The sequence below is a fragment of the Trichophyton verrucosum genome (genome assembly GCF_000151505.1).
Source record: "Trichophyton verrucosum HKI 0517 chromosome Unknown contig00423_1.f1.exp, whole genome shotgun sequence".
NCBI classification, from domain to species: domain Eukaryota; kingdom Fungi; phylum Ascomycota; class Eurotiomycetes; order Onygenales; family Arthrodermataceae; genus Trichophyton; species Trichophyton verrucosum.
In genome coordinates this window covers 18,830-40,269 of record NW_003315345.1, presented here as the reverse complement: position 1 = coordinate 40,269, position 21,440 = coordinate 18,830, and the positions used below count along the sequence as shown (strand labels likewise).

General features: G+C 50.6%; 10 protein-coding genes across 10 annotated transcripts; 6 read left to right on the top strand and 4 right to left on the bottom strand.

The window, feature by feature from the left end:
* Positions 1-223: 223 nt before the first annotated feature.
* On the top strand, positions 224-1,032 carry TRV_05491 (uncharacterized protein; the record flags this gene model as incomplete). Its single annotated transcript, XM_003020386.1, has 2 exons — positions 224-443; positions 497-1,032. Coding segments are annotated over 2 exons (756 nt in total), but the record flags the coding sequence as incomplete, so codon positions are not given.
* A 233-nt stretch (positions 1,033-1,265) lies between these two features.
* On the top strand, positions 1,266-4,204 carry TRV_05490 (uncharacterized protein; the record flags this gene model as incomplete). The annotated part of the gene is made up of 2 exons (XM_003020385.1): positions 1,266-1,463; positions 1,643-4,204. The coding sequence occupies 2 exons, from the start codon at positions 1,266-1,268 to the stop codon at positions 4,202-4,204; spliced, it is 2,760 nt and encodes a 919-aa protein (XP_003020431.1).
* A 1,131-nt stretch (positions 4,205-5,335) lies between these two features.
* Positions 5,336-7,882, bottom strand: TRV_05489 (uncharacterized protein; the record flags this gene model as incomplete). Its single annotated transcript, XM_003020384.1, has 2 exons — positions 5,336-7,803; positions 7,873-7,882. 2 exons carry the CDS (start codon positions 7,880-7,882, stop codon positions 5,336-5,338), a joined length of 2,478 nt encoding a protein of 825 aa, XP_003020430.1.
* A 1,022-nt stretch (positions 7,883-8,904) lies between these two features.
* Positions 8,905-9,535, bottom strand: TRV_05488 (uncharacterized protein; the record flags this gene model as incomplete). Its single annotated transcript, XM_003020383.1, has 2 exons — positions 8,905-9,271; positions 9,465-9,535. The coding sequence occupies 2 exons, from the start codon at positions 9,533-9,535 to the stop codon at positions 8,905-8,907; spliced, it is 438 nt and encodes a 145-aa protein (XP_003020429.1).
* Positions 9,536-9,897: 362 nt separating this feature from the next.
* On the top strand, positions 9,898-10,968 carry TRV_05487 (uncharacterized protein; the record flags this gene model as incomplete). The annotated part of the gene is made up of 2 exons (XM_003020382.1): positions 9,898-9,958; positions 10,154-10,968. 2 exons carry the CDS (start codon positions 9,898-9,900, stop codon positions 10,966-10,968), a joined length of 876 nt encoding a protein of 291 aa, XP_003020428.1.
* Positions 10,969-11,641: 673 nt separating this feature from the next.
* TRV_05486 (uncharacterized protein) lies at positions 11,642-12,394 on the top strand (the record flags this gene model as incomplete). Its single annotated transcript, XM_003020381.1, has 2 exons — positions 11,642-12,269; positions 12,333-12,394. The coding sequence occupies 2 exons, from the start codon at positions 11,642-11,644 to the stop codon at positions 12,392-12,394; spliced, it is 690 nt and encodes a 229-aa protein (XP_003020427.1).
* Positions 12,395-13,666: 1,272 nt separating this feature from the next.
* Positions 13,667-14,623, top strand: TRV_05485 (uncharacterized protein; the record flags this gene model as incomplete). Its single annotated transcript, XM_003020380.1, has 2 exons — positions 13,667-14,084; positions 14,238-14,623. 2 exons carry the CDS (start codon positions 13,667-13,669, stop codon positions 14,621-14,623), a joined length of 804 nt encoding a protein of 267 aa, XP_003020426.1.
* Positions 14,624-14,972: 349 nt separating this feature from the next.
* On the bottom strand, positions 14,973-17,499 carry TRV_05484 (uncharacterized protein; the record flags this gene model as incomplete). The annotated part of the gene is made up of 5 exons (XM_003020379.1): positions 14,973-15,619; positions 15,684-16,443; positions 16,505-17,057; positions 17,139-17,269; positions 17,356-17,499. The coding sequence occupies 5 exons, from the start codon at positions 17,497-17,499 to the stop codon at positions 14,973-14,975; spliced, it is 2,235 nt and encodes a 744-aa protein (XP_003020425.1).
* Positions 17,500-17,652: 153 nt separating this feature from the next.
* On the top strand, positions 17,653-18,216 carry TRV_05483 (uncharacterized protein; the record flags this gene model as incomplete). The annotated part of the gene is made up of 2 exons (XM_003020378.1): positions 17,653-17,814; positions 17,980-18,216. The coding sequence occupies 2 exons, from the start codon at positions 17,653-17,655 to the stop codon at positions 18,214-18,216; spliced, it is 399 nt and encodes a 132-aa protein (XP_003020424.1).
* An 814-nt stretch (positions 18,217-19,030) lies between these two features.
* Positions 19,031-20,798, bottom strand: TRV_05482 (MFS sugar transporter, putative; the record flags this gene model as incomplete). Its single annotated transcript, XM_003020377.1, has 3 exons — positions 19,031-19,425; positions 19,480-20,192; positions 20,269-20,798. 3 exons carry the CDS (start codon positions 20,796-20,798, stop codon positions 19,031-19,033), a joined length of 1,638 nt encoding a protein of 545 aa, XP_003020423.1.
* Positions 20,799-21,440: the final 642 nt, after the last annotated feature.

The following is a 21,440-nucleotide window of genomic DNA, read 5'->3' as shown; positions in this document are numbered from 1 at the left end:
CCATCTCATCGTCGTGTATTTGTGTATGTATATAAGGGTATCGAGATGGCCGCACTTGATGCCTGCCAACAGCAGCCTCACGGCCCCGGGACACAGCCAGCAGCCTCAAGCTCAAGTCGGCTAGCTAGCTAGAAGAGAGACGGTCAGCCAGAGCCTTCACAGACTATGTAGTTTCCATTCCACTTGCCTCTCATCCTGCCCTGTAGACAGACGCCGTAACCAGCATCCGCTGCCAAATGATCTCGTCAAGTGCTCAACCGCCAGCAAAAAGCAACGAGAACTGAGCAGCAGTAAGCAAAAAGACCCTGCCGGCCCCGTCTGCCCATCAGCTGGGCGCCTCCAGACGCAGCGCGGTACCTCTGCGGCCGCCGTCATCTGGCCTGCAGCCGAAGTATCTCGCCGTCGTTCCACCAGCGAGCAGCAGCCAACTAGTCGACTAGTTAGTTAGCGGCTTGTTCGACCCATCTCGATCTTCCCACCACCGAAACGACTCCAGCAACGACGACGCCGCCAGCGAAGCCCCAAGACGAAGACGCAAACGGCCGTCGAGCAGCAGGCAGAGAGACCGCAGTCGAGGGCGATGAAGCACCTCGCCGCCGCCGTCCGCCCCGAGCCTTGTCTTCTTCTCCTTCTCCTCTGCTGCCTCCCTCCGCCAGCGATCCGCCCTCCGCCCTCCCGCCGGTGACAGCCAGACGCTGCCCTTTGCCAGCCAGCCAGTCCGTCGAATCGCCTGCCGCTGGCCTCCCGAGCCCGTCTACCGTCGAATCGCGCCTGTCCGGTGGCTACCCGACGCCTGAGGGACCAAGAGAAGAGAAGCGCCCGCTCCGTCCGACGGCCAACGCATCTTCGAGGTTGGGTCGACCCAGCAGGCACCGCAGCCGGAACGCTGCAGCCAAACGAGCCACCGCAAATTCGCACCTGGGAATCGCTCTCTTGCACATCCTCGCCCAGGGCCAGACGAGAGACGGCCTGCTGCCTTCGTTCTTACGCTCGCTTTTACCGCAGCAGAAAGAAAGAAAGGGAAAGGGTTAAAAATATAATAAAATAAAAAAAAATAAAAATACAAAAAAAATAACAACAACAACACACCTCTCTGCGCAAAGGAGGATCGCCAGCCACCTGCCTACAGAAGCCCCGGAATACACTGGATATTATGCGATCGGAGAGATGCTGTGAATGAACGCGGGATCCTTTTGCGAGTCTAGACATTCCCATATCCACAGCTGCTACTGCTGCTGCTGCTGTTGCTGCTGTGTTGCTCTTGTATGCAGTGTGTTCCTGGTGAATGGGCTGGCCTGGCGCATTCAATCAATGCCTCATTCACAACGTCTCGGAGCCCTTCTATTTTGATATCTCGACCGCCTGCAACAGAAAGAAAAGAAAGAAAGGAAAAAGAGGAGCCTGCCTACCTGAAAGAACGCCCTTTCTTCCCGCCCTGCAACTCGCTTCTCTCCGGCCTGGATGTTAGCCCTCGCTCGCCGCAGTCGATATCCGCTCCTCCTTCTCGTCTCGCAATCCGATATACACGCTTCTGGTGCTTGCTACTACGCCGTTTGCCATGTCGGCGGACAGTCGCAGCTCGCAACCACGCCCACACGCCGATAACAGACCGTCTAAGCCGTCGCCCGTGTCGTCTGGGAAGAGGTCTTACTCTACGTATCTGAGTGACGTCGACCGCAAGTTCAAGCAGCTCTCCCGGGACGTCCTGCCCGCCCATCCATACATCTTGTCCGTGCCCACCGAGAAGCCGTACCGGCTGGGATCGCGCTTCGTGAGCAACTGGGCAGTAGGAGAGAATACCTTGTTCTCCCCCGAGGAGGAACAGCTGCAGTATATGACCTTCCTCCCCCACCAGGGAGAAGACACGCTGCTGGTCTCGGTTGGAGGCTGGTCGGATGACAAGGGGAATATAGTCCCGGAAGAGGACCAGAGACCACCCTCAAGGGCCGCCAGCATGGCGGCGCCACTTACTACCGCCTCGCAGCACGACGCCCTGGCCAAGCGGAAGAAGAAAATCACCCTGAGCGACTACAAGAAGAAGGCCCTGGAGACCCCCCCACCACCACCAACTCCTCCGCTGCCTGGTGCAGCCGATCCGTCCACCAACGGGGCCAATGGAACCAACGGCAACCGCCCGGGGAGCGTAGACTCCGATAAGACACTGCGCAGACCGCAGTCGAATAGCTCCAAGCCAGAGGCCAAACAAAACCACCTCCAGCACCACCAGCACCACCACCCTTCGCAGGCCGCGGCCCCTGCTACCTCCTCAACCTCCTCCGCCCCTGACACCCGGACTGGCAGCAGAAGTAATGATACCAAGCAGAACGGGCAGGACAACCCCTCGGTACCCGCCAGCACTGGCCGGGTGGACAAGAATACCAAGCTCCCGCAGTCAAAACCTAGCCTAGCAAAGGACTCTCCGCCGCGCAAGAAGCCACGGCTCTCCATTCAGCCGGAAGAGAGGGAAAAGGAGAAAACTCCTACGAAGAAGGCGGGAAGAGCCCGCCAGATGGTGCCGGAACTGCTTTCCCCAACGCTTCCATTCGACAATGAGAGCTTCAGCCTCTCCCTACCGCCTCTACTATCCCCTACCCTCCCGCCAGACATCGAGGAAGAACTGGCCAGACTGCCTGATGATGGGCTAGAGAAGACCTCCCGCTCTCACTCTAGTTCCATATCCAGCATATCCAACAAGGCTATACCCAGCAAACCCAAGCCCGGTGCAAACTCGTCATCAGTCAAACAGTCGCAACAATCTTCCCTGGCTGCTGAGAAGAAACCGGCCAGTATATCTTCTTCTACAACCCTCCCACCAAAACCTCCAACAGCCTCTTCAAAGCCAACCACTTCTCAACCAACTCCCAGAATCACGACAACAGCTCCAAGGGAGAAGCTGATCGTCAAACTAAAGTATGGTCGGCAGAACAGGAAGCGAATCGAGGCTCTTCTAAAGATATCATCCAAACGGAAACCTACACCCACGCAAACCTCCGCCAAACCAAAGGGGCTGCCAGATTCCATTGTCGTATCCAAGAGTTCTCCACCAAATTCATCACCCCAACCCTCCACTACTACATCCATAGGTAAACAGAGTGAGCCTAGCTCAGGTTACAAACGACCAAAGGCCATGGATGGAGACGACGTCAAAGAGCCTGCTTTGAAACGACCACGGAGTTCCAATACACTTGCACCACCTCTATCAGACCAAGCTCCGACACCTAGCATGCAGACTCCTAGGTCAACTTCGGCCACTAAGCACCCGCCTGCATCCTCGCAGGACCAATTTCTCACCCCTAAAAAGGAACCAAAAGGAACTGCAATGCGCCGTGTGGGATCCGGTGACAGTGACATGAAGACTCCAAGTGGCAGCGCAACAAGCGTGAAGATGACGCAGTCTCTTTCTGTGGAAAGCCATCCATCTTCCAGCGCACAGCCTTCAGAACGCCGCGGCTGGCGTGACGAATATCAGAGATTTGTCAACCTGGGCCGTGACCTCAAACATGCCTCACAGCGCAACTCAACCCACAAATACAGCACCAGCCATGATATCCAGGATGACAAGCTAAGCGCTACAATTGCAGTCGAAGCTTTGCTCTGCTTTGTCCTAGCCTTCATTGCTGAACAACGCTTCCAATCTCTCAGTCGACAAGTCGGTAACTCCACCGGTTGGCGCTCTATAATAGCATACTGGCAATCTGTTCTCAATCGAACAACCTCTTATCCGCACCTCCATGGCATCTGTCTCCTCCTAGGCGCGGCCTGCCATGACTCCATTCATTCTCTCGACCTCGAACGATTAGCAACCACTCCCTTCCCGGATGAACATAGTCCTGCCCCAACTCCCGGCAGTGACGGTAACACCGTGACCAGCGAAGAAACCAAGAAACAGCGACGAGAGTTCGCGGAGCTGAGAACCAGACTTCCTGAATCGTACAAGGTTGCCCGTCGCTTATGGCTTGAAGGGTCCCGCGAGCTGTCTGATTCGGTCCTCACACAGCATTATCCCAACACCTGGTCAAAACGATTGAAAAACTCCGCCGATCGAGGAAGAGAACAGCTTAAACTAGGCGAGTACGGAGGTGACTTTTACCTCCCGCTAGGCACTGCATCAACACCCCTTGAAGCAGTACGGTTTGCCTGGGCTTTCCTGAACGAATGGAGTGAGAGAGAAGGAGTCAAGTGGAAAGGTAGATTGGGCCTGTGAAACCCTTTTTCCACTACCCTCCTTTCCAACCGTTTCTCTCTTTCTCTTTTTCTTAACAGCCCCTTTTTTTTCAGCATCTTAGAATATTTCTATCCATCTCCCTGAGATTTACGGCCTGATACCCCCCGTTTCCCCCGTTCTTCTCCATCCTTTTGATCTTGTCTCGCTTTCCTCGTCTCATTTAGCCTAGCCTTCATCAGCCTACGTCTACAGTCATATGTTTCCTATTTACTTTTTAGCCTGCTCCTTTAAACACTCGATACCATTGCTTCGGCCTGCTTACTTTCTCTTCTCCCATTTTTCTTTGCCCTTTCTCCTCTTTAATTAATGACATGATACCAAGAAGGATCACTGCCCTTCAGACCTGCCACTTATTGTTACCACTGCTTGTTTTACCAGCGCTGTTTTTACTTCCTTTCCTTCTAAACTACTTACCCCCTTTTTTCTTTTCATCACTCCTACGGTCCCTTGATGACTTGTCTCAAATTACTTACCTACTTGCCAACTTATTTACTTCTCCTTTTTTTTTTTTCCGTTAATTTTGCCTGGAGTATTGCGCAACAGGGCGTGAGGGTGGATGAATGGACGGATGGCTGGGTGCTGGTTTACTTTATCTTCCTAGGAAGAAAGAATGAAAAGGGAACAAAACAAAAACGGTTTCTGCGATGAATTGAATATGCGACCTCAGGGATGATGGTGTTGTCTGTTCTTTTCTTCTTCTGTTGCTCCCTGGAGTGAGTGTATTATTTACCATACGTTGACCTTAGATATGATAATACTTCTTCGATCTCTCTGTTTCTACGTACTTCATTCAACTAACATTCTTGTAGATATACAAGTAGTATCAATAGTGGTAATTTGATATGTTTTCAATTTCTCGGTCAATTAATGATACTAAAAAGACATAGTGGCTGAAAAAAAGAAGCAAAGCTGTATTTACAGGTACTCCCCCGCTCATGCAATGTGAAAACAAGACCATAATCGGAGCAAAAGCAAAGCAAAGTATAGCATGGCAAATAAAAGGATATCCCTAATGATAGCAATAGCATCGACATACCCGTATCTTTCAAAGACGGGATTCCAAAAAAAAGGGGGGGATGAAGCCCATATGCAGGTCGGGGGCTACAGCCATTAGTCAAACCGCGGTGACCTGTCCTCTATATCCATACGGTCCGCACTGCCACCGCCAAATAGATGTCCAGCCTCACGGCAGTAGCGGGCCTCTCGTCGTACACTGCCGACTTCACTCGCCCAGCAAACGACAGCGGCATCGACGACGCCGGCAAGAACTCCTTCCATGGCAGATAGAACGCCCCATCCAATCGTTCCCGCGATCAAACCAACAATGTAGGCGTACAAGCTGCCACGCATGGTAGAACCCTTGCTACCATCTGCACCAGAGACCTGCAGACTACGGGCAGTAGATACCCAGCCCCCGAAACCAAGGGCAAGAGACATCATGAACCGGGTGGCGTGTAGAAGCATCTTGGCCAGACGGTATGGCATTAAAGTAGAAGAGTAATAGTCTGTACGACTTGCGTCGGAGAATGTTCGTGGATGGAATGTCATGGCCGTTGCCGCTGAGGGGGCTAGGAAGACCATCTGGTTGAGGCTGCGCGCTGAAGCGACTAGAGGCTGGGAGTGAATGGCAGCATATGTCAATGTGAGAGGGTTGGTGAGAGCGGCAATTGGCGTGGGTACACAAGAGTAGGCAGCTAGTGAGATCATAGATGATATACGGCGCGGGAGGACGATTAAAGGAATGCGGACAAGAAGGGACAGCAATGTTGAAAGGCATATCGTTCCAAACAGAGTAGTAAGGGCATGAGTGAAGGCAGCACGAATTACGTCGTGAGATGTAGGCGCAGGTGTGGCGTTGCGGTGGAAATACCATTGGCTAACGACGGCAGCAGTGGTAGTCCGTTGGATGCCTGCAATAACGCCGAGGGACCAGAGGTAAACGAGAATAAAGTAGACTCCCAGCCACCATGTACCGATATCGATGATGAAGAATCTTTTGCCTCCAGATGCGAGATGTCCACCGAGGAAGACGCGGGTGAACATGAGTATCCATGCCCAACTCCAGAGCGCAATGAGGGCTATCGTGGCGAATCCTAGGAGAAGCAGTGCCGGGTTCGCGGCTAATATACGACATGAGAACTCTAGGATATCAATTGCCTTGCCGGTTGCATGTCTGCCCTTAACAACGGAGTAGATCCAGGTTGCAGCCATGACCGCAGGCACTATCGACCCCCAGCGCATTACCTTATCCTGGATACTAGATCCATGCCAGGTGCCTTTGAAACTAGAAATGAAAGGGTATAATGAGAAGGAAATAAGGATGACTGGAACCGCAATTAGCATGGTAAAGACCAGAGGCCGAACATAGGACCGCAACAGCGCTAGCCAGAGCAAGGCCACAAATATTGAGATAATTGTATATGTTCCTAGGAGGCCGAAAGAAGAGTGTAGAGTGGCATAGATGGTGTCTCCGAGGAGCGGGAGTTTAGTGGGAGCTGTAGTGTGAAGATATACAATGAACGAGGTAGCGAATAGGCCACTCAAGCAAAGTAAGAACATATGTCCCCAAAACATGTCATGCATTGGAGGTTCAGGATCTCCACGGGCCATCGACGTAGCAGGCATCTCAGAGGCGATAGAGCTCGGTGGTCTAGCGTTGTTTAACAAGGCCTGCTTGTCGGACTCTCGGTCTATAAATCCAGCACTGGTCTGGAACTCATCATCATCATCACCCAGGTGACTTGACTGATTTTGGAATTGGCGTATCGGTGGTCCACCAGCAGTGAATTCCGGAGGCGGGTCATCGTCGTCATAATCAACGTTCACAGCGTCTGTCTTTATCGAGTCCTCTAGTCGAACCTCGACCATTCTACCCTTCCCGGATCTGGGGCTCCCTTCGGACACATCTTCCTCATTTTCTTCCGGCTGTTCTTCCAGTGGCTTGGTAGCTGTTTTCCCTGCCGGTCCGATAACAGACGCCTTCCCACGCCACGAGCTTCGTATCCCCGTTCCTCTACTATATTCATCTTCCTGGCCTGTACTGTGTTCCGAGTGTTTACTGTCCTCTCCTTCGTCCCCTTCGGATGACTCTGCTAGTCTGCTTGCGCCAAAATGCCGCCTTGATCTCTGCAGGGCATAAAAATCAGCAGCATCTCGCTCGTCGTCTTCCTCGGGAAGGTGCTCATTATTGCTGTGGAAGAGCGGTGCGTGATGCACGGATGACCGCGGTGAGAATGCAAAAGTCTGAGAAGCTGTCGAGGAATAAGGATTCCCAAGCGCCCGTTGCAGATAAGGCCGTGACGGAGGTGGGCGGGTGGTCTGTCGATCAGGCCTCCGGCTTCGATCCCCAAATTCCCGTGGGGGGGAGCTGTCTCCGGGTGCTATTCGGGACTGTGACTGTGAGAGAAAACGGGACGCATCTAGAGTACATATTAGCAAAAATGCTTTAGCAGCAGTAGGAAGAGAGGTATAGGAGAGCCATCGCACATTCTGAAAACATGATTCACTCCAGGGGAGGTAGGTAGGCGGCGTGTGGTCGGTGATTTTGTCTGTGACGTATGAGAGGCTACCCAGCTCTTCTATACCAGCAGCTCTCTTTCTTCGCAAACAAGCTTATCTCGTATCATGGATCGCAGATTGACTCATACCAGAGACCATCTATGGCCGAGAAGGGAAGCGCCTGGTCTGGTCGGGAGCTCTCTCTGTGTGTGTGCGCAGCAGCGGCTGTTTTATGTCATTTACTATGGAGAAGCGCTCGGAAGGTTTAAGAAGCAATATACAGCAGTAGTTAGCCTCCAGAGCAGGCAGCACAGCACCGCAGACTCCTCCTCCAGCGCAGAGCTCCCAGAAGCCGCAGACAAGGGACACGCTGAGAGTGAAGCCGAGAATCCGACAAGCCAAAGGCCAAAACGACGAAGTTCGAAGTTCGAAGTTTCGACGAAGCGAAAGCGAAGACGAAGACGAAGTGACGGTGACGATATGCTGAGGTAAGCAAGTCTCCGGTCATGTGCCGCTGTCACCTGACATGCACTTTTCGGCGGGAGAAAAAGACGACGACGACGGCGGCGAGATAGACGACGGCGACGATGGTGATAATGACAATGACGATGACAATGACAGTGACAATGACAGGACTTGTGCACTCGACATGTGGCCGTGGCTGCTGCCTGGCCGTAGGCAGCGTCAGTCGGTGCCTGGAGCGCGAGTCATCAGCCCTGGGTCAGCGGAAGAGAAGCTCGCTAGGCAGTGCTACTTAGGTTAACTAGTTGCTAGTGAGACGGTCATCCCCAACGTCCCGACTCGAAGCTAAACACAAGTCATATTCGCAGATAACATGGCCTACCAGCTGCCCGAGGGGTTAGAGCAGCGTCAGTAATAATAATTAATTCAACGTTATTGAATCCCGCCATGCAAAAGGGCTGCCGGTCTTTTATTTAACACATCGACTGAACGCCCCTCGGACGGCGGCCGAGCCGTCCTCTTCAGCTTCATCGGCACCTTGATACATCGAGACGGTTCTACGATCGACCTTCAGACAGGAGCTGCAAGGACTCCGCAGAAGTCAGACAGGTTTCTCCCGCTATCTACGTTTTGCCACCAAGCCCCATTTCTCGCAGCAGCAAGCAAGCCAGCAAGCAAGCAGTAGCAGCATGCATTAGTGAACTGGAATAGACGCGGCATCAACTTCCGAGGAGAAAAAGAAGAAGAAGAAGAAGAAGAAGAACTGGCCCTTCTTCGCGGTTCACAGATAACTTCAGGGCCACAGGACGGTAGAGGTGCGAGAGTAGTGCCAAAAGAGTTGCTAGGAGAGTCGAGCTCGCCGTCCATCCTGCCTTGTAGGCTGTCCTGAAAAGCAGCTGGCGGACCAAGTATGCCGTGTGAGAGATCTCAGAGCCTCTCTCTCCTCGTATCCCAAGGCTGAACAAGACGACACACCTTTTTGTGTCTCTTCTGCTCCATGTTTTTATTCTTATGTTTTCTTCTTCCTGGGAGAGATGACGTTCGGCAGCAGCTTGTTGCAGCCGAAGTACCTCCCAGGTACCCTCCCTACTAGCTGCCGCTGCTGGAGTACACCGTAGTACCTCGTCCAGGGCCCCCCGGGGCCAGGCCGCAAGGGGGGAGGGAGCAAGCCGCCTCATTCTCCTCCTTGCGCCCTCTTTGCTTCCTGTCGCTTCTCTCTCGTGCTTTGCCCAACTTGCTTGCTTCTTCCGCAAAAGACAGACAAATAATAACTACACACCCAACAGTCGCTTCTTCTTCGCCGGCAGTTTTCTTCTTCCTCCTCTTCCTTTCTTCTGTTTCTTCCTCCATAGATTCAAGTCCGCCTTTTTCTTTTCTTTGGCCGGCACTTGTTTCGCCGCTGCCGTCAGTCAGCTGCACGTCAAAGCTACCTCTCTACCTAGGTACCCTATATAAAATAACTACCTCCCTCGCCGAGTTCGATGCCCAATCTTCAACCCAATCTATAGTTGACGCCTCTTTGCTCTCGTTACCCCACGATTTTAACCATATTCTTCCCCTCAGACGGCGTAATAGCCTGCTGGTTTTCTTCCAAGGTCCTGGGTGCTCCCTCGGCCTTGTTGTGTTGACGGTTTTATCACAGCAAGACTCGCCAACCGGCCAACCCTCCCCCCTTCACGCAAAGGAAAAGCACCGAGTGGGAGCCTGCTTTCATGTCAAGCCCACCATGGGATTTCATTGCGAAGCTCGTCTGTATCGGTGACTCAGGCACAGGTAAATCAAGTGTGCGCAAGTCCATCTTCCATTCTCGGTCCCTCAATTGCTTTCCTCCTCCCCCCTGATGCCTCGTGCGTTTGTTGCTGCGATTGCTAACCTGCCTTGCTTCACAGCTCACTGTTCGCCTGTGCGAGGGCCGCTTTAGCACCACCCACGATGTGACTATCGGGGTAGAGTTCGGCTCGAGGATAGTGCCTGTTGGCCCGCCGGCGTCTGACGAGATAGGGATCAACTTTGACAACACCTCCCTCGCATCGACTCCGTCCGCTCTCTCGCCCTCGGCCTCCTTCACAGGCACCATCAACAGCCATACTACCAATAAGAACGGGAAGCTCACCGGCGACAAATCCGTACCGCCGTCCCCACGGAGCCTCTCGGGACTCCCTCCGCCTCCCACCAAGCCCTCAGAGCCACCGGTCCAGAAACGGATGAAGCTCTCGCTCTGGGACACAGCAGGCCAGGAAACATACAAGTCCATCACGAGGTCTTATTTCCGCGGTGCATCTGGCGCCCTGCTAGTATTCGACATCACTCGGCCCCCGACATTCGCCTCGTTGACCCAATGGCTTCAAGACCTGCGACAAATTGCCGAAGAGCGGATCGTGGTCATACTGGTGGGCAACAAGAGCGATCTCGTCGACTCCAAGGGCAAAGAAAAGGACGCCGATAATCCCGACAATGATAATGCTGATAACGAGAATAATAAGACACAACGTGTCACCCGTGAAGAAGCCGAAGAATGGTGCAGACAGAACAATGTCGTCAGATACGTCGAGACCAGCGCCAAGTCAGGGGAGAATGTCGAGCGGGCGTTCCGAGAAGTGGCTGAACGAATATACAGGAACATACAGCACGGTAGATACGATTTAAACGACCGGCGGAGCGGAGTCAAGGGCTATGGTGCCTCAGCCGGGCCCGGCAACGGGCGTGTACCGCGGACAGTCAATCTAGGTGTCAACGATGCCATGCGGAGAGGCAATCGTGGATGGACTGGCGGATGCTGTTAAACTAAATATACATACTTGCTTTATACCCCCCTTTTTTACGTGCCCTGTCCTTCAGGCTCTTTTTCAGCTCCTTTCTGCCTCTGCTTGTTTTACTATTATATTTTAATTTTATTTATATGCATCTACTTTGCTCTACATGGCTTGAAGAAGCACTTCTTCCATCTTCGACGACATAAAAATTCAGGCAATCCCCCTAATATAATAATATCTTGTTCTCCGTCTTGACACCGGAGGTCTGCCTGCTCACTACTTAGTAGATCCATTCCACGGTCAACTTAAGCTGCAGGTGGTTTAGATACCCCCATCCCCTTAAGGATATATGTATTCACTAAGCATAAATATTCACCAAGTACTCCGTACCTCTCCGTATAAAAGTTGATTCAAGTCTCTCTCTTTCTTTCATTTTCAACTCTTTATATATTTTTATCAAACCGCTGGGCCAAAAAGCGAAGTCCCTAACTAATTAACTGGCTGCAGAGAGAGTCGTTGGTTACTGACATCATTTAAAGGTAATAATTATTGAAATTTTTTATTTCTTTTTTTCCGCCACACACAACCATCATCGATGTCCGCTTCACAGCCACACGGTAGCTAACTACCAATCCAGGTCTATTAACTAGAATCGATAGATCTGGGTATCCAGCATGACATCCATCCGGATCAGTGCGCAAAAATGACAACTGGAAAAGATATTGGCGTACGGAGTAAGAGAACGGGGCTTCTACTAGCTGATCTCCAGTCAAGATGGGATAGCATAGATGTTCTAAATCGAGACCCCTTAGCTGGAGACACAGGAATAGACAACACTGCCCTAGCCGATATTAGAGGTGACTATGGCGTTTCACTGTCATATATAACAGGACTTCGCCGACTCGCTAGGAGATACCTTCAAAGCTTTCCTGGCCGGGACTCTCTGTCTCCAAACACTATGCTACATCAACAGTGTTCCGATCTTCTTGCTAGGCAAAGAGGATTCAGTCCCGGTGAACTAGGCAGGATTGAGTCTGCCCTACAATACCGCATGGGGATGAGCTGTCTGGCTAACCAACTTGTCGTTGGCTTCTCCTTACCCCTTCCACAGGGCGTTCCCTGTGACGAGTGGGATGAAGATAACAAGTCTAGCTACGGCCAAAAAGAACGGAGCAGTCTCTTCCATAGGTTGCTCTCGTTGTTTCCGTCGGCAAACCCCAATCAAGGAGTGAAGGGCTGGACCAAACCGTACTGGTACATCGTCTCAGCTCTGATCGAGGCTGACCTTTCACCGTCCCAGGTTGACCGCAAAATACAGCAGCTCTTTGAAGGTATGTTATAATGTATGCATAGGGTTGAACCTGTTTAGAACGTTAATTGCTAATCGTCTCTAGCTGTCGAAGAAATCCGGCAGACACAAGAGGATCGCTGCGTCGACATCATCAAGTCCAAGTAGCTACTGAAGGGTAAGCTGTCAAACCGCTGGGCCAAGAAGGGAAGCCCATTGCTGTGCTGGTTGCAGAGAGAGTCATTATTATAGTTGTCCCTCATCCTGGACGACTACACTGAAGCCCACTTACTGAACATGGCGTCCTCTACTTCCGCACGACGCGCTAGCTCGCCAGCTTGTAGGGCCACGCTGACCTCAAGCATGCCTACTTCTCTATACCCGTCCACCCTGACGACCGGTACATTTTAGCCTTTAATATCACCAAGAGAGACCTCGGCATCTACTGGTCATACAATTTTAACAAGGTACAACCCCAAGCTGTGACGGCCCTGAAATAAGGATTTGTAGTCCTAAGGAAATACTCTCACCTGTTTAAGAATCCTTCTTCCAGGACTCAGTCCCAGGTGGTTGAAGTGACTTCTAAGTTACGTTTATATCATTGACATAAGATAGCTTTTGGTTGGAAGTTTCAGCGTTAATCATTAAGCTTGCATACTCCCTGTTCCTAGTATAAATATATCATACCAGACATATTATTTTATTACATACAGAGATTGCCCCTTTCAAACGAAGTTACTCACAAGAAGGGTGACTGGCACCTGTAGCTAAAGATATATTGTCTCCATTATTACCAATAACAGCTTTCCGGGGCAATGTTTTCTCAAGGACAAGGTTACCGAGCGTTTGCACCGCCTGTATCTGATATCTTTATTGGCCCCATTTGGTATTTGCAACCGACCAGCTCAGTTCCATCTGCATCTCTGCCAACTTTGCCCCTTGTTATCACAGTTGCATCAGCCTTCAAACGCCTGTACATCGCACGCCCTTCGCTCCCCCGAGGCCCGGAGAACGCAAACATGCATATTCCTGGAGTTGGGGCACTGGGGGCTCGGGAGTTTAGTTACATCCATATTGGGAGCAATGCAAACACTTAAAGAGACGAACTAGCCAAATTCCCGACCCTAAAGTCCTCGTATCCAACTCAGTGGATACCTCGATAACGCTTCCTTTTGCCATGAGTCACAGTCTGGGAATCGAGACTGTCTTTAAAGGCCTGCATACACCCCACGTCGAAGCGGTATACTCCCTGACAGTGGCGGCATATCCATGCTGTTCCCCAGCTTCAATCCGCCATTAACCCATTCCCTCCTATTTAACTGTTAACAACTGGGCACACCTATTTATACCTTCATCAATTAACCAGTAAACAGCCCCCGAAGAGCTATGGCAGTGACTCCTGCGCCGTCCAAAGGCTCCTGCGAGGAGTTCGGCTCATTGATGCTGGATGTAGACGAGCTGCTCCGCCATCCTTGCTTGCCCCGAGTGCTGAGACTGATAAATTTCGCATTCAGGCGTGATGACGGCGTTGCTGTCAACTCAGACGGTAAAAAGGGCCGGTTTAACTCCCCAGAGCAGATCATTCCGTGGATTGGCAAGCATGGCCGGATAGCCATCCTGTTCAGATACAAGCCGAAAGAGAGCCGGCAGCAGCAGCAACCCAATGGCCACACCAACGGCACAAATGGCTATAACATCGACAATGGAACCAACGGCATCACTGCTCCAGCCGATCAAGAGGAGCGTGAGATAGATCTCAACGAACCCATTGCAACGGCGGTGATAAAATTCTTCAAGCCGAACCTCGGCATTCAGCCCATCGAGGGAGAACTAGATGGCGACATCGAGAGAGGCATCGGTATGTTATATCCCCATACTCCGTGCTATCACACTTATAAACTGTACCCTTGGTCGTGAATTTATAGTTATCCCAAAAGTTGCGATCCCAACTGGCCGTGCCACAGGCAAAAGCAAAGAAAGAAACCCCCGGCTAATAGTTTCCGCGCCTTAGGATACGACCCGGAACCTGACGACTTGCTCGCCATAAAACATTGGGAGCCAGCATGTGTATCTGTCATGCCGTTTGATGACTCGCTGAAGGGTAAAGGGTTGGCTATTCGCTGTGTACAGATGCTAGAGGACGACCTCTTAGAACGGATAGATGCCGCCGCACAACAGCGAGAGCGAGAAACGGGTATGCCTAGGGATACTTCGCCCTTGACCTTCTGGGTCAGAACCAGGACTGATCTGACGGAGGCGTATTGGAAGAGAAGAGGGTATGAAGTTTTGAGCTGCAAATGGTTTCCTGCTGGGTCCTGGGAATATGACCATGATTTCCAGATATCAGTCCTGACAAAGCCAGTTCCTCTGCTGAGCCGGAGCAGCATCAAGAACTAGATACGGCTCACGAGAAGGTCAAATAGGCGCATGGGTAGAATTTGAGGTTGGGAGGAATTATTCGTCGATTTTATGATTAGTATTTATTTCATTAGAACCAATTTTTTTATATAACGAAAAAAGAGAAGCGTTTATTAAAATACAAAAAAGTTCCAGTCTTTTACTGCTATATTTTATCGGGCGTGTAGCCATCCATAGCCTCTCTAGAGCAACTTCCCAGTCCCCTGATCCGTTACAATCATAACAAGACAGCAAAGTTCCATCTGGAAGATTTTTCATTTCATCTGCTGACAACTTCTTCGCCAGCACTAGTTGTGATAGTTGTGAATTGAAATGTCCTTTCTGTCGTCTATCGGTTGGCAATCTTCCAACTGCTCAACCAATTGAGACTCTTCCACTGCTGGTTTGAGCCTTCCATACCGAAAACGATGTCCTTGAAGATGACAAATAGGCCGATAATAACGACATAGAGGACTGAATAAATGGCCCACTCGACCTTCCGGTTAAGCTTCTGAGTGAACCAGTCAATACAGAAAGCCATGGTCAAGATAGCAAAGTACAAGGCCGGGTAGTAGTGATGGACGTAGGTGACACGGGCCATGATCATGAAGGGGAGATAGTGGAGGAACCAGCCCACAATGGGGTAAATGCCGGAATAGTGGATGTGGTCGATGTCGGCCATGCTGAGTTCGTCATAGCCGCGTTGCCAGCGAAGCAGATACCAGAGGACGAGCAGACTGAAAACACCCAAACTAAGGGTACTGCCCCAGTAGACGAATGGGTTTCCAAGGAGGAAGTACTTGACGATATTGTCGTCCCAGGAGCACATTCGGAGTCCAACATTAAGGATTGGCCATTGCCAGAACTTCGATGCTAGGTCATCTTGCTTATCGGGATCTGGGACAAGAGCGTTATTGGAAGTCATCATGGCAACGTTCAGATGGATAAAATCCTTGAGGAAGGGCGACTTGTAAGTGCCTGGTTGACTTGGAGGAACTGTATATCAGATATGTTAGCATAAAGAGTTCATGTCGTAAAGTGAGAGACAGGGAGTACATACGCCTCTCATTCACGTGTGACTCGATGTTCCAGTGAGTATACACGTCCCATGGTCGGTTCTCCTTGGTGCAGGTAGTCTCAATCTGCTTGAATCCCCACTGAGGCAAGCTGACACCGCCAGCTCTAAGATAACAGCCCAAGACAGTATGGCGTAGGCGGAGGGCAGTGGTAAGAGTTCTGATTTTCGATCTGTCTCTTGACGCAACGTCTTTGACGACCTCGATGGTCCAGTGGTCCTTGGCATCACCAACGGTGGTGTTTCCATAGGCAGACACTTCATATTGAGCCTTGGTGACTGGAGCTGCCACGGTGTGAGAGTGCAGGTTGCGGCCGGTCTGAGCGTGGATAAGGCGGATCACGTCACCATCACCAATAAAGCTAATTGGACCTTCTGGGTTATAATCCGGCTGAGTACGGTTTGGATAGATGAACCAGTCGTTGTTAGAGTCCTTATGGTGGTAGCAAGTGATCTGTTGCTGGCCCGATCCTTCGGGATAAGTCTGAACGTGAGAGTGTAGTAGACCACCTCCGTATCCCATATTCTTCAGTGTGATTTTGGATCCAATGGCGACCTCAAGAGGGCTGTCCTTGCCAACGTTGGTACCTCTCAAGTTAGCTTGGAACAAAGAGCTCATCTGAGCGTCACCAGTACCGGAGTTCTCAAGCACAAGGAAATGAATGTAGAAGGAGAACATATAGACCAAGAATGGTACGATGATCAGACCGAAAACACGGGCTCCCAAGTGATGAGCAAGAACCGTCTATGCATCATAGTTAGAAACTACAGCATATAACATCAAGGTGAAGGGGGTGAGTGAGTACCTTTGGCATCTTTAGATCTCCAAACTTGTTCCAGAGATCCTCAGCAGTGTAAAGACCAACTAGTGCAGTGCAGAAGAGTCCGACCCATTTTACACTGCAGACACACCCAATGCTCAGGCCAGTGAGGATGAGCCAGAGATACCACTCGGGGGAGAAGCTTTCATGTCGAAGTCGGTGGAATCTTGCCCAGCAAAGGGTAGTGGTGAAGGTGAAGCAGAGAAGCATAGAATCCAAAAGAATAAATCTGGAAATCGTGGCGTAGGAATTCTCGCAAAGCACCATCAGGGTGATAAGCCAGACAGCTGGACGGCGGAAATTCAGCTCTCGCGCAGTATAGTATGCAAGTGGAATGCATACGATACCGAAGAAAGCATTGAAGATACGCATGAAGGTGTAGTTGACTTCCGGAGGGTATTTCTCGCCAGACTTAAATTCGAAAGATCCGTTATAACCAGCCAGGAAACCCGACAATCCAATAAGCATTTTACCCAGCGGAGGGTGGACATCGAAGTAGAATTCTCGTTTGATGTAGTATGAGCCAAATTTCCCGAAACTAGAGTGACGCAGCAGATATCAATCAGTACCCATCCACCCAAAACCGGTATAGAAAAAGGGATCAATCTCGGTTTCTTACTGAGCTTCATCCCACGTAACGATATCTGAGAGACCAATGCGCCACAAACGAGTGAAGCAAGCCAGAGCAGTGAAGATCAATGGGGCAATGAACACTTCTAGGTCATCGAGAATCTCACAGAAGGAGGGGGACTGTGAGAGAGAACAGGTAGAAGGTCAGCATGCCGTACAAGCAAGTCACTTCAAGGCTCCTACCCAGTTTCAAGAGATTTCCATACCTTCTCCTTCAGTTTCTTCCCGTCGACTTCAATGCTGGGAATTGGGACATTGGCGCTGCTCTTCTCCGCACCAGGCACGTTTCTCCTCCGAACTTCTGTGTTCGGCGAGGTGCCAGAAGCAAACGCTCTATCGTCGGCCGCCATGCTTAGGGAGCCAACGAAGAGCCGGTCCTGTCGGTCGGTCGGTCGGTCGTGAAAAAGGTATTAAATTGGGATTAGATAGAAGGGAAACGGGGAAAAAAAGACCGTGGCCAAGTTATTTAAACGGGATAAAACAGGTAGTGGCTGAAAAGGAAGATGAACCACCGCGACTCGATTAAAACATCCCTCTTAACGAAAGAACGGAAACAAACCCTTCCAGCAAGCTTGCAATGGGAGCGAAGAAGAAATGAAGAAGCAGAAGAGGTAGTCGTAGAAGAAGAAGAAGAAGAAGAAGCGAAAGGCGTCTCTGGGTTTCTGGTTGATGGCTGAAGAAAAGTGGCCTGGGATCCCAGACACAGAGTTGCGGCTAAGGCAGAGCTAGAAATAGAAAAAAGGGGCTGATGGGCGGAACTCTAAGGGCGGAGGCTGGATGAGGCCACGTACAGCGTTTAACTCAGTCGCTGGAAATGAAAGCGTGCGAAGAAGGCAGCAAGGAGAGAAGACGACGAAGAAGAAGAAGAAGAAGAAGAAGTGAAACAATGGCTGATAGAAGGACAGAAAAGCTGCAGCGAGGCCACAAAAGCTGCAGGGAGAAGAAGAAGCAAAAGAGTCGACGGTGGCCAGTTGAACAGTCACGTGATAGGTGATATCAAAGTAGAAGACGAGGACGACGAGGAGGACGACGACGACGACGAGGATGATGATGATGATAGACAGTAGCTAAAAGGATGGATACTCTTAGGTGCTTGGATGCTGAGATACTCGGCGGATAGAGGTGAGAGCGAGGCATCTTCCATGATATTATTACAGAGTATTGCACAAGGCATATGCTAGCAACCAGTCTATAGTGATGTACATCTTACCTCCGCCCGTCCTTTGAAGCTTGAAACCAACCCGACTCCTGAACCTGCGACATAGCTGGAAGCTTACCCTTTGCCTCCAGAGCTGTAGGGAACATATATAAGTAAGTATATCCACAATGGGTATGCAGCAAAAGTAGAAAGTGATTCATAGTTGCCCACGTCTATTCGAGTCGCCGTATTATACCACCCCCGATAAGCTCTTCATAAGGACAATTGTGTGGTTATGTTGTGTTTGTGCGTGTGCGCTTATATATGTATAAAGATCATGATCAACCGAAGAAAAACGATGCCAGTGAAGGTGTGCCCCATTTCTGAGATCCAAGAGAAAGGGTGATGATGGTTGATATGGACACAGAAGAAAAGGAAAGGAAAAAAAAAGTAGCATACATTGCAGGCCTCATCCCACGTGAAACCCAGATTCACGGTGGATGCCGAAAGGCTGGTATAAGAAGAGTTTGCAAAGGGGAAAAACAAGGAGATAAAGGGAAGATAAAGATAGATGAGATGGTTAGATAGCGTGATGATGATTATGACGATTGGATTAAGGGTGGAGGCGAGTGACTCAGCCTTGACAAACGAAAGCAATTTGGTCCAGAGGTATGTATTCTATTGAGCTTCGATGCAAACGCCTAAAAAGATAAAGAGGAGGTGGAAAACAAGGAGATTTATAGTTACTCGTCTTCATGCTGTCCGATCTGACGATATTGACTGTGATCACCTCTGTTCCCCTTGTCTTTACCGCGGTTGATAAGACTGGAAATCCATGTCCCAATACCGCCTTCTTTCGACGGGGTCAGCTGTTGTTCACCCTCGGCAGCCTTATCGACCTCACCAGCCATGGAACCAGGTCTGGGAGTAGGTGGGTTGAGATGCAGGTTAGGAATAGATGGTCCACCGGGTTCATTGCCTCGCCGAATGTCGAATGATGATGGCGACCCAACGCCTCCCATGAGAGAACCGCGCTCAGCTTGGCTGGCGGGAGTAGGGGCGGCGGACTGAGCATCGTCGAAGATAAGTTCCATGTCCTCGAGGCGAACACCACTAGTTTCAGGGTAAAGGAAGAATACTAAGACGAGTTAGTTATAAGCTTCGAACAGCAGGTGGGGATGGATAAACTTACCGACAACAAAACTGCAGGCACAGAAAAAGGCATGCATGAGGTAGAGTCTCCAGTGGATCGCCTCCTGTAGCACAGGAGTAAGCTCTCCAACAAGCCAGTTGAATGCCCAGTTCGTTGCGGTACTCAAACTTGCACCCTTTGCACGGATGCTGAGAGGAAGGATCTCTGGAGGGTACAACCATGGGATGGGACCCCACGAGAACCCAAAGGCAGCATTGTATATCATGACAGATATAACAGTTAGGGCTGGGGTGTAGGATATATTGATATGGATGAAGTAGGCCATGGCAGAGAGGGATATGATCATCAATATAGCACCCGATAAGAGAATTGGTCGGCGACCCCATCTATCAACGAGATACCATGGCGGGATTGTGGAGAGAAGATAGGTAATGCCATTGATTCCGGTCATCAAGATGGCGTCACGGCCAACCCAGCCGGCGGATTCGAACACAAGAGGAGCATAGTATGAGATGACGTTGATACCATTGAGCTGGGCAAAGGCCTGGGCAGACATCGCAATAAAGACACGCCTGTAGTAACGCTTGAACATGTCTTTGTATGTCCGTTCGCCTTCCTGTCGTGTGACGAGAACATTGGTCTTGATCTCACGGTATTCCTGTCTAGCCTTGTCGTTGTGAAGGTCGCCCTTACCGTACAGGTTGGCAATGACGACCATACCCTCTTCATCATGGTCATGGTCCAAAAGCCACCTATCCCACAGATAGTTAGACTAACAGACTGTGCGGCTAAAAAGAAGAAAAAAAAACGAAAGACATCAAGACATACCGAGGAGATTCACAGATGATCAAGCTTCCAAAGCCGAGGAGTGCACCCATAACACACTGAAGGAATAGTGGTAGGCGCCAAGAAAAGTCGCTCTGGATGTAGCTGCAGAAGTAGTCAACCCAGACACTGGCGGCGTACCCACAAATATTCCCCGTAAACTCAATACATGCGAGTTGACCCCGATTGTGAGGTGGAGAGATTTCAGATTGATAAACAGGAACGATCGTGGAGAGAGCACCAACACCTAGACCAGCTACGATACGGCCTACAAGCATCATAGGAATTCCCGTAGCAAATGTCTGGAAGGCACCACCGACAAAGAAGACCATGGATCCATAGAGAATAGTTCGTCGACGACCGATTATGTCACCGATTTTCCCCACGAGGAGTGAAGATATAAACGCTCCTACTTCGAGAATGGCTACCATGGTGCCGATCTCTGCACGAGTCGGCTGGTTGAAATAATCTTTAAAATATTGACCCCTACGCTTGTCAGTCGATTTTGATGATATTTGAGTGGGAGAGGGCATGACGATAGACATACGTAATAATGCCGGACATAACGCCTTGATCATATCCAAATAAAAAGACGCCTAACGACACGAAAATGCTAGTAAAATACCTTTATTCATGTCAGCATTGTTCTCTAACATAGTAGTAGCAGTAACAGTAGTAAAAAAATGGGGGGTAATGACGTACAATAACGGCTTCCCAACGAGGCCGTGGGTTTTGGCCCTGCCATCCCGGGGCGACATGATGGAAGCCAGCAGCCTCTCAGCTCTAGAAATGGTTCTGGGGCCCGGCTCAGGGATTCGGATGGCCTCCTTTAGGTCTCCGTTGTCGACGAACGGCGTATGCTCCTCCCCAGCTTCGTCTTCCTCGTAACGAACCCGTTTTGGCTGAGCTGCGGATGACGAATTCGGTCGACCTGACTTCCCAAATACTTGAAGATCGAGGGACCCTCGGAGCCGGAGACGCAAGGGATCCTCCTCGTCGGCGAGCTGGTCTGCGATGTCACCGGAATCCGACCAGACGGAAAAGTTGGACTCTGACGGGGTGGGAGACGGGGTCCGCCGGCTGCCTAGTTTATCACGATCGGCGTCGAAGAGAGATGAGGACTGTTCAGACGATGGCCGGGATGTCTGTATCGACTGCAGAGGTATGGAGGCGGA